The sequence below is a fragment of the Leuresthes tenuis genome, unplaced genomic scaffold (assembly GCF_036924035.1).
Source record: "Leuresthes tenuis unplaced genomic scaffold, fLeuTen1.0.hap1 SCAF_12, whole genome shotgun sequence".
NCBI lineage: Eukaryota > Metazoa > Chordata > Actinopteri > Atheriniformes > Atherinopsidae > Leuresthes > Leuresthes tenuis.
The window spans coordinates 18,181,394-18,192,778 of record NW_027325366.1 but is presented as its reverse complement, the minus strand read 5'-3'; the positions used below and the strand labels follow the sequence as shown (position 1 = coordinate 18,192,778).

Here is an 11,385-nt window from a genome sequence, read left to right as displayed (position 1 = left end):
CGGCAGCAAAGCAATAGCATTCATATCTGTATCACAGGGATTTGTCTCTTATTGCTGTGCACAATAATAGTTTCATGACCCCAAAGATTTTTCTTGGTGACCCCACCATTCCACCCCAACCCCCAGGAGGCTTCTGACCTCGACAAATCGGGAAGCACTGAGCTGAACGATGTGCAAGCTACATTTAAAGTAGTCAAAGTAATCTCCTACTTTTACTAATCCCCCCCCACACGCACACACACACAGTCTAGTAGATGCATGCTAGATGAATGCCAATTTTACAGATTATACAGTTATCAACTATGTACTTCTGTACTAAGAATATATTCTTTTTTGGTGAACACGTGAAGTGCAACGTACACTTTTTGTCAGAACTAAACAAAATTTCGGAGAGAAAAGAAAATAATTTTATTATCATCAAATAACTGGGTAATTGCTTATAGAAACTTAAAATTAGACTTGACTTTTAAGACTTAAAGTATTAGTAAGTGCAATAAGTCTAAATAGATAGAATGTTATGTGCATGTCTTTTGCAGTTATTAACGTGCATTTTTCACGCGTACAGTATATATACGTGAACAATCACCAGAGGATCACCAGTTGCTTTCTGTTTCTTCTCCTGCTGAATCCGCGCGCGCAGCCTCTCTGCAAGAGGAATAGTGAGAGCGAGGCTGGCCCGCGAGCTCCAGCCCGGCAAAGGGAAACATCACGTGGTGACACATCTCTACGACTGACGTCACCGTCCCCATCGCCAAGCAACCCCTCCATCAGCACTCGCGTCACCGTGCGCCTGAGCCGCGCGGTTGCTCGGCAACCCTTGCCTTGCGCTCGGGTCCGGCCTTGCCTTGCACCCAGCTCGGAGCTCTGACGCGGGTGTGACGTTAATAAGGTGGGTATCAATTTGTTATGGTGGCGGAGCGAGGAGAGGGAGGGAAGAGGAGGAGGAGGAGTTCCCCCCTGTGAGTGCCGAAGCCCTCAGCTCTGCATTCCGGCGGAGCTCACAGGCACACACCGGCCGCATCGCAGTCCCGGGCCGACAGACTTGTTGTTTTAACTCAGCAGTGAGGACGGGAGGAAAAGTTTCTCCGCGCGGTTTCCCACTGGTTTTCCCCTGCAATGTGTTTGTGATCCGTTGCCCTGGTGGAATGGTTTACTTTTTGTCACACGGCTGTCTGAACTGTGTGAGAAGGCGGTTTATGTCATTTTAAGGTAAGACTTGCACTTTAAGAACTCCCACGTTTTACGAGTTCATATTTAGTCTGCAAATAAATTGTCATTTTTCTTCTTCAGCCAAAAGCTTTATCTTCGGGTTTGGTTAATTCTGCTTCATTTTTCTCTTACTTTCATTCCACAAAAAAGACAGTATCCAGATTTTGTCGCTAAATGAGGGCTCCACAATAAATTATATTTTCACAGAATACCGATCAGCTTTAAAGCTTTGTTTACAACTGAAATTCCAGCGAAGATGTGTTTTTGACTTACTATCATTTACGAACGTCTAACTCCAAGCTGCCATGCCACAAAAAAATTAAACAAAAAAAAATAACTATTCATTTTTACGACAAATGTTTCACGCTGGCTCTTTATACGTTGATTTAAGAAATGAAACGCGACAAATAAATTTCTGTCAGCACTGGAGATATTCACAATATGCACCTCTGTGTCGGTCTCTGCAGGTACAAACCTTCTTTTATCCCAACGTTGTGACTACAGTTGTTGCACCATGGTGATCATGACAGAGACCAGCAGGGCTGCTCAGCCCAGCTCTGCCCAAGGGAGGCCCCTGCAGGTTGGCTTCTATGAGATCATCCGCACCCTGGGTAAAGGAAACTTTGCAGTGGTGAAACTGGCCAAACACAAAGTCACCAAAACACAGGTCGGCAGCATTTCCCAACATCTGGATTTGCAGTCATTTTTATGATGCATGTTTTATTTTTTTTTAAATTTGCATGCTGTAAATGTATTTCTATATATATGTATTTCAGGTGGCCATAAAGATCATCGATAAGACCAGGCTGAATCCCTCTAACCTGGAGAAGATTTACAGAGAGGTGCAGATAATGAAGCTGCTGAACCACCCCCATATCATCAAACTCTACCAGGTGGGAATTATCTTCAGCCTCTCCGAATTGCTGCTGTTTTGCCTTGCGTGTGCTTGAATGCTGGATTGTGCTGGCGCCCTGTGCAGAGGAGCCCGTCTGAATGCATGCATGAATGCGGTGTGGATTTTTTTTTTTTTTTTAGATAAAAGATTTTTTCAAATTCACACACACTGTTACTGCAAGGCGTCGCAGATGTGTGGATGCAGCAGTGGCATTAATGGGTGACAAAAATAAGTGGCATTTGCTACCTAAGTGGTTTTGAAAAGCTTGTGGTGAGCTGCTGATTCTCTGAGTACTCTGAATCATAAGTACAGCACAACAGTATTAGTGCAATCCCTTTTGACCTCTGCATCTGTGTGTGTGTGGGTGTGTGTGTGTGTGTGTGTGCGTGGGGGTGTGTGTGATACAGAGAGTTGAAGTGCAAGGACAGTTATGGGCACTAGTCAGTGGTGGGAACAATGCATTTCTCTAATTTTTGCAGCTATATAATGGCACTGTAGAGGTGATTGCAGTGTTATGGGTAAAAGAACAGTCGGGTGAGTGGTAGTGTGCACAGGATAGCGTTGAGCCCAATTAGCACCTGTTAAAGCCAAGCGCAATGTGTCTGCCCGTCACGTGAAGGCCGCTCCACAAAGCGCTGCTTTACTCCTAATCAAATTGAAGACTTAGCGGGAGGAATCGGCTTTTTCCCCACTCAGCTGACCTCGCAAGCACTTTGGCACGGGTCTGGCAACAAACACACAAACACTCACCCGTGCAAACAAACACACACATTTTTTTTCTTTTCTTTTCTTTCGCTGCTTTTGAGGATAACCTGACGCCCGGTTTTAAGCAGCCGAGAAAGCTCTGATTGGGAAATCATGTCTGGACTGCAATAATGAGGGCAAGACATTGTTTTTCTCAGAAGCCCCACAATAATTTCCCTCATTAGCAGAAGAGCATTTGATGAAATGTGAAGCTGAAACAATCACTAGCCAAATACTGAATTGATTGGTGGCCGTTTACGGTAGCTGAATGATCGTTGAGGTATATATTTTTAACATAAATGTCTTTATGTTTTGGACATTTCAGTTGCAGTGCTGGTTTAATTCTGGCTCTGTTCCCTCGTATTGATCATGCAGCAACACAAAGAGTATATGTGAAACAGCACCGTCATAGAATGATTGAGGAAATATTGCACTTTCATCTCTTCCATTTACGTCAGAACTAGAAGCGTGGGAACAAATTTCATTATTTTATTTCAAATATCAAAATGTCTTTGTTGAAATAGAGCTGATGAAAGCTTCTGGGTATGTTGTGTTTTACAGCTACTGTCAGACATGCACATAAATCATTCTTGGGCTCTTTCCTTAAAAACGTGTCGTCTTGTCACATGTAGTCACATGTACTTTGTGCAGTTATCCAAGTCTTAACCGATAATAAACCGTAAGGCTGCATCACCCGGCTGGTCTTACTGCTCTGCGGTCTGACTTCAGCCTACATCCTGTGTGATGCTCACCTCATGCCCTTGGGTTGTCCGAGGTGATGCTAGTCAGATGGTTGATGCTTTATCTTACGTACCACTGCATAACCTCATTCCCCTCTTCCTGTGGCATAAGACAGTCTTGTGATTCAAGAGCGACATCATCGTCTTTGCGCAGTTTTTTGGGCTCCTTTTGAGACCTCTGGTCTGACAAATCGACTGCTGCTCCCACTCTGTCACCAGGCTCACGGGAACAAGATGCATTTAGCCTCTATAGTTAAGGATCGTTGAAGCCTCTCCTCTCCTGTTTGCCTCAGCTGCTCTCTGACCTTGTATCTATTACACACTTACCACTTGTAGCAGGCTGAGTATAAACTCTGAGTTGCCATGTTGTGAAACCTAAATTTGTTCAAGCATTAGACCGACAAAGATGCATCTTTAAAGCTGGAAAGGAAGAATACTGATTCGTGGATGTGGCTCTTGACATGCCATGTCTGTTCTTCACAGCTGTGACGTGAGCATCACCTCAAGGTGACTGAGCTCCAGAGATCTGTCCTATCTCGCAGATAAAGACTATTTCCTCCTCGGTGACGTGGGTGTATTGAATGTTCTCTCCTGGCTTTTCTTAAGAGCCCGGTGGCTGGAAAGAATAAAGCCCTTCCATTCAGTGGAATTTGGTGTTATTTAGTTCAGCGCTGGCCTGCAGCATTATCCACACAGGCCTTTGTCGTATGACGAAAATTGCTTTGTTGTGCAGCCTTTCAGCTCAACTCCTCTGTCCTAGAGGCCTCTCAAGGGAAATGGAGACCATCTGTGAGCTCCAGGAAAGGACTGGGAATTCTGTCTTTTCCCGTCCCACGCTGTGCTCTCAGTGTTGAGTGACTGCACGTACGCCGTTTTAAACACACAAGACAGGACCCATGTGAACAGTCTGTGTGAACCCATCACAGTATTTCTTTGACATAAGGAGATAGGGGAAGTTTGAAACTCAACACCAAGCATTCGTTTGCCAACAAGTATCAGCCTCGGGGAAACATTCCCAACCATTAAATCTGCTGGTCCGTGTATGTATAAGAAGCATTTCTCTTTTGTGTTTGTGTTGACGTACGTGAATGGATTTAAAGTCATGATAAGAGTTCATGCGGGAAGTTGGCTGGCTTATGTAAAAGGGAAGTTCTTGGAAAGTCAATGTTTTTTTTGTTGTTTTTTTTTTTAAATACGTGTGGAACGAGTATATGAGAAGGAGGTTTTGGTGGTTAGAAGTGACCAGAGCGGGCTGCACTGAAATACTTGGAACAGATTTTACCATTACACGTGTTCTTCGGTTCATTATTCCCATTATCCAGGTGGTTTGAACTTGTTTTTCCCTCTTTGTTTCTCATAGGTCATGGAGACCAAAGACATGCTGTATATCGTGACAGAGTATGCAAAGAATGGAGAGATGTTTGGTGAGTTCCCATCTGATGTAGGCTACATCTGTTTAACCCCCATTAATCTGACAGATGAACCCCACAATGCGCCTGTCTCACGTGTGGACTTGAACTAAAATATCCTCCATCCCTGCAGACCACCTGACCTCAAATGGCCGCATGAGCGAAGATGAGGCACGAAAAAAGTTCTGGCAGATTCTCACAGCGGTGGATTACTGCCATCGACACCATATCGTTCACCGCGACCTAAAAACCGAGAACCTGCTGCTGGATGCCAACATGAACATCAAACTGGCTGGTAAGCCCGCAGTACATCGTTTACTGTTACTATGGTTACTAGTTTGCTGGCAGGAAGCTGATGTACAACGTGAGACAGAGTTAATTTGTTCCGAGGAAGTATTTGCTGCTTTGGGATTCCTAAACGGCTCTAATTAAATCAATGTTGTTCTGTCTCCGTGCTAATTAAATGTGAATGATTAACTCATTTTAACCAGATTAATATTAACCAGAGGAAATGAGCTCAGCATCAAGCGCACACTCTTTCATGAAAACAACTTAATCCTTAGAGTGGAGAACAGCCATTCCTTTGTGTGAGAAGTGTCACATACTTAAGTAATACATCTATATCTGCATCTGTCTTTGCCTTGTAGACTTTGGATTTGGAAACTTCTACAATGCAGGAGAGCCACTGTCTACATGGTGTGGCAGCCCACCTTATGCTGCCCCTGAAGTGTTCGAGGGGAAAGAGTATGAGGGACCTCAGCTGGACATTTGGGTAAGCTTCCAACAGGAAAATTTTAAGCTAAAGAAGGAATAAGTCACCTTTTTAAAAATGAGCGATTATAGCCTCATTCTTGCTCTTTTCTTCACAGAGCCTTGGAGTGGTGCTTTACGTTCTCGTCTGCGGCTCTCTTCCGTTTGATGGACCCAGCCTTCCTGCTCTCAGACAGAGAGTCACGGAGGGACGATTCAGAATCCCCTTCTTCATGTCCCAAGGTATCCATTATCCTGACATGTAATCAAAGCAATTACCGCTGGTTACTAATTCTGTGTAAATTAAGCACAACCAGAGACTGATGAGTGGTTTACATCCTCCAGACTGTGAAAATCTGATCCGTAAGATGCTGGTGGTGGATCCAGCCAAGAGGATCACCGTGGCCCAGATCAAGCAACACCGCTGGATGCTGGCGGACCCTACAGCCGCCCATCAGACCCTGAGCCATTCCCTCACAGAGTACAACTCTAACCTGGGCGACTACAGCGAGCCTGTGTTGGGCATCATGAACACACTGGGCATCGACCGCCAGAGGACTATCGAGGTGACTGAGCTAGATAGATTGAAGTGGGCGGGGTAATGATTAGGTGGCAGTTAGCATCAAGAGAAGAGGTTTTCAGTACTGTTAGTCAAATCCATAATATATTACCACAATTCTTTCTGTGAATGCACTCACTAATCTACTCTCCTTTCCCTCAGTCTCTGCAGAGCAGCAGCTACAATCACTTCTCTGCTATTTACTACCTGCTGCTGGAGAGAGTGCGAGAGCATCGCACGCAGCAGCTCAGTCGTCAGTGTGGAACCTGGAGCCAGAGACCCAGGAGCACCTCCGACTCCACCGCCCCAGAGGTCAGCACTCCATCTGGATGTAGCGAGCTCAAGCTAGTCTAGATCCAACCCTCTGCTTGAAGTCTAAAGTGCTCGGTGCTTTCTGCTTGCTCCTAGGTGATAATGGAGTCCACCGACAGTTTTAGAACTACAGCTTTTTCAGTTCCAGCCAAAAACACTCCTCCTGTGTTCTCAGAGGTGGAGTGTGACCAAGGCGGATTATTCCAGGTAAGCCTTTTAGATAAAAGCTGTACTAATAGACCACAAGAACATACATTGTCTCGCTCCCCTATCATTCAGTGGCTAACAGTCTGTGTCCCTCTGATTTTCAGCGTGTAGTGTTCCCAGTGGAGGCCAGCCTGAGCAGATTGCTCTGGAACCGCTCAATTTCACCCAACAGCCTGCTGGAAACGAGCATCAGTGAGGAGGTGCGGCCTAGAGACCTGGAAGAGGAGGAGGCCACTCAAACTCTCGGCCCCCTGCTTCCACCGACTACCACCTCCCGAAGGCACACTCTGGCTGAGGTTTCTGCCCGTTTCCACCAGTGCAGTCCTCCATGTGAGTGTCATAAACATTTGAGAAAACACATAAGCTTCACTCTGCCAACAGCATAGAATCTAATGTCTGGCCTGTCCTGTTTTTTAGGCATTGTGGTTAGTCCCTCAGATGGAGCCTCATCTGACAGCTGTCTGAAGTCCTCATCCAGTCCTGCCCCCTCCTTACACGCTGCTATGGGAGAGATGTCGACACTTCTGGCCTCAGGGGCCGGAGGTGGAGCTCTGCTGAATGCCGGAGCTCCCCTGGCTCTCTCCTCCCACCTCCTGCCCCAGGCGCAGGGCAGCCTGCCCGCTGCCAGCTTCCAGGAGGGTCGCAGAGCCTCAGACACCTCCCTTACACAAGGTACGGGAGCATGACCACAAAAGCACCTCCCACATTATCTAAGCTGGTATTTGTTTGTGCTTTGTCACATTAGAGCTTCATGGGCGTATTGTGTAACATTTTCCCATGCCTTTCCACAGGCCTCAAAGCTTTCCGCCAACAGCTGAGGAAAAACACACGCACGAAAGGGCTTCTAGGATTAAATAAGATCAAGGGTCTGACAAGGCAGGTTGTTCCTCCACCCGCCTGTAACCGTGGCAGCCGAGGGTCAATTGGTCCGGCCCTCTCTGAGCACCGCAGCATGCTGGAGGAGGTGCTGCACCAGCAAAGGTGAGACTCGCTTTTACATGAAAGCACACTATTATTAAAGCCCATGGGTCAATTAGACGTTTTCAAATTGTGAGAGTAGATGTTCTACTCATGCAGAACTTCCCTGAAAATCAGGGTTTTCCCTCGTTTACAAAGGAATTTTAGTGGTGATTGTTTCTACTTTTATGAGCTGATCAGGTACAGAATGAAAACAGTTAGGCTTAAGTTGGATTTTGAGGATGCAGCTGTCATGATTTTGTCCAGACTCAGTACTTAATCTGATCTTTTGTCTGTTTCCAGGATGCTGCAGATTCAGCACCAACCACAGCCTCAGGTCCAAGCCACTCAAACAGGCCCTACCCAGAATCCTCTGCTCTTCCTGACACAGCAGCAGTCGCCCTCACCTCCACCTACTTCCATATTTGCTTCCCCCTCCATGTTTGATAGCCCCGCCCAGTCCACCCTGCCTCCTCAGCAAGCTTCGGCAGGTCTACAGCGGGGCCCCTGGCATCAAAACCTCGAGACTTCCTACTCTGGCTGCTCCTTGTCCTCTTCATCCTGCTACACCTCCTCACTGTCGCCTGTGGCGTCCGCTGCCTACCTTCTCGAGGCACGTCTGCACATCAGCCAGCAACCCCACCCTCACCCTTACACCGGCCTCCAACAGCAGCAGCATCAGTCTGCAACGCAGGTTTCCCTCCTCATCCCATCCAAACCAGCCATGTGGGGCAGGCCCTCGACCCCCGGCGGAGATTCAAGCATGCAGGAGCTGGTTCTAGCCGGACAGCAGCAGCTCAGTAGCTGTGTGATGGTGAAGTAAAACATCGGCCCTCATGATCTCACCGGTCACAGGAAAGATGACTTGATGTGAAGCCTAGAAGAAAAGAGCACAAGTGAGGAAGAAGAACAAAAAGACGATGCAAGCGGCAAACTTACACATTATTTACAATGGGGTACACATGTGAGAATGTGTGCAAACATATGTGTTCATTGTGTGTATGTTTCTGAGATCATATAAGCTAAAGACTAAGCAATAACCAAACTCTGGATGAGGCGTTAGGTTTGGGCAGCCAGAGAAGCAATAATAGACTGAAAGACTCTTCCAGCTCTCTGACAGACTCACTTGAATGAAACAAGAGCTGACATTAGCCGATACGTTGTCTCTCACATGTTTTAATGCTGTCTAAGTTAAATTTTTGTATTGTTTTGTTGTTTTTTTAAATAGGAAGGCTTCCTCCTCAGATCGTTTTTAGCCGTTTTGAATAAGTTCTGCGTATGTTTTTCACTTGCCAGGACGGAAGACCAAAATTCTTTCTTTATTCATTCTCCCCACTTTGTTCGCCTTTCTGAAGAGAGACATTTCTCCGTAGCAGCGCAATGGACATGCAGTACCGTGCCCGAGCTTACGGACGTTCACTGAAGGATTTTGATTTGTATTGAAACTGTGACTTTTTCTTTTTTTCTCTCGCAAGGTTATCTTAGCTACGCAAATGCTACTTTTACCTCAAGCTGCGACAAAAGGGTGTGACGTCCTCATCAGCTAAAACTGAATGAACGTAGAGTATCGCTGAGTGAGAAAAGCACAACAGGTACATCAGTCAGCTCGGTAGAAGGAAACTTTTGTGTGTTTTTGCTCAGCACCTTCATGTCAGTTGCTTTCACTACCTCCTCAGGCAACAAGGTAACAATTTCAAAACTCTTCAAAATCCACAAACAAGGTGATGTCAATCCCAGACTTTCAGAGGATACGTGTTTTTCATATGGACAGAACAAAGACTGCGGGAACAGTGCAATATTTTACATGGAGTAACAATGGAAAGATGAGGTTCTGCCTAGAATGATCAGAATTACCTGTATGTTTGCCTGAGGTTTTTCGTTTTTTTTTTTGCTTTTACTATGTTTGATCTTTTGCTAGCTAGCCGACTGTAAAAGGTACTTGTTATGTAACACAGCAACATTACAGTGTAGTGATTTAGTGGAAGGCATTTAAAAAAATGCTGCTTTTGTGTGTATGTGTGTGTGCGTGTGTGTGTGTGTGTGTGTGTGTACTGCAGCATGCTTGTAGTTCTTTAACTGAAAGGAAGATTTTTTTGGGGTTTACCAAAGAGTGAACAGCACAAAGCATTGGTGATCTATCAAAACTATTAACACACTACTGACGTTATCTTTAAATGCTGTCTCGAGATGTAGCACGGTGGTTGGCTCCCGTTTTCCTATGATCTCCTCACCTTTTGCTGTGAGAAAAGCTCCCGCTGCCACCACATCCAAACGCTACACCTACTGTCGATATCTCTAGCTGTTACTATCAGGACCATGGTGGTGTTCTTTTTTTTTTTTTTTTTTTTTTACTTTTCTAGAAAAGAGGAAGAAAAAAAAACTAAACCAAAAAAAAAAAAATCACAACATAGCAATACCATATTGTGCAGGAAGTTTAACTTTATTCAGTGGCTAGAAATGTATTTGTGCCGACAGTTCAGATGACGTGTAAAAAGCAGTGAGCGGTGTGTGTTGTAAGTTTAGTTCTCTTGTATCTGTGAAACTTTTTGTAGGAAAGCAGTGTTTTTACCAAGTTCTACCTTGGAAACATGCAGTGTTGACATTTCCGCCCTACGGCTTTTGGTTGACTGCACTCACCACCGACACTTGTGCCTTTGTCCGAACAAACGATCAGAGTTCTCCATCTCCGCTCAAGACGCTGAAGAAAGAGCGATGGGTGGCTCCATTAGCGGCCATTCACCCAGAAGCCCCTCTGATATTTACTTTGACCTTTGAGCTTGCTGTTTAAACCGAAGCAAAATTTGCACTTTATTCGTATTCCTTGTTATTGATTTTTGTTTCTCATGATGGAAAAAAAAGTCACAGTAACTGTTGAAACACTAAGACTTGATGCAAATCTCTTAGATGACCCTTTTGATAAACTTTGGATAATAAGAAGTATTTTGTGTTTTTTTTTTTTATTTGTTACTTGACTGCGTGAGCATGACCACAAATGTGTGTGTGTGTGTGGATGTGTGAGTGAGTGTGAAGAGGAAGAACAGACAGAGGAAGGGAAGGAGAGAAAATGTTCAGGAAAGATTGTGTATTTATGTGGCTATTTATTTGAATAAAGTTCACTTCCTAAACTGTTTTTGTCCTTTCCCTGCTTCTTTGGATCATATTAACATTTTCATGCTCCACTTTATCGAATCTTTAGATCAAGTTCCTGTTTGAAATGAATAGTCATGCAAGGTGTCTTAAACCCTTTTACACTTCACTTATGCACCTACCAATACATGAGCATATCAACACTGATATTACAGGAAGAATTGAATACAGATGGTACAAGATGACAAACTCTTGGCAGTAACGTTCAGTATTTACTGGATATAACACTTCCCAATCCTCTTTCACAAACTAATGACGAGGCTTCCTGTTGATGGTCATGCTGTGTTGTAGAGTGACGCTGACTATGATGTATCGCACCCTGATGACCCTCCTGCTGAAGATGCAGGTGTCTGACGTCTGTCAAGAAGAGCCATGTAGGAGTCGAATGACGCAACTGCAACACGAGAAGCCAAACTGTCCATGAGCCAAGTGAACTCTGCTGCACTCCCCCACCCC

At 45.1% G+C, this 11,385-nt stretch overlaps 1 protein-coding gene across 1 annotated transcript; it reads left to right on the top strand.

The window, feature by feature from the left end:
• The first annotated feature begins 937 nt into the window (after nucleotides 1–937).
• On the top strand, nucleotides 938–10,907 carry sik1 (salt-inducible kinase 1). The gene is made up of 14 exons (XM_072396874.1): nucleotides 938–1,209; nucleotides 1,677–1,876; nucleotides 1,986–2,102; nucleotides 4,949–5,012; nucleotides 5,131–5,292; nucleotides 5,645–5,769; nucleotides 5,867–5,990; nucleotides 6,093–6,313; nucleotides 6,469–6,618; nucleotides 6,715–6,825; nucleotides 6,930–7,155; nucleotides 7,243–7,497; nucleotides 7,617–7,806; nucleotides 8,086–10,907. Exons 2-14 carry the CDS (start codon nucleotides 1,724–1,726, stop codon nucleotides 8,603–8,605), a joined length of 2,418 nt encoding a protein of 805 aa, XP_072252975.1. The 5' UTR covers nucleotides 938–1,209; nucleotides 1,677–1,723; the 3' UTR covers nucleotides 8,606–10,907.
• Nucleotides 10,908–11,385: the final 478 nt, after the last annotated feature.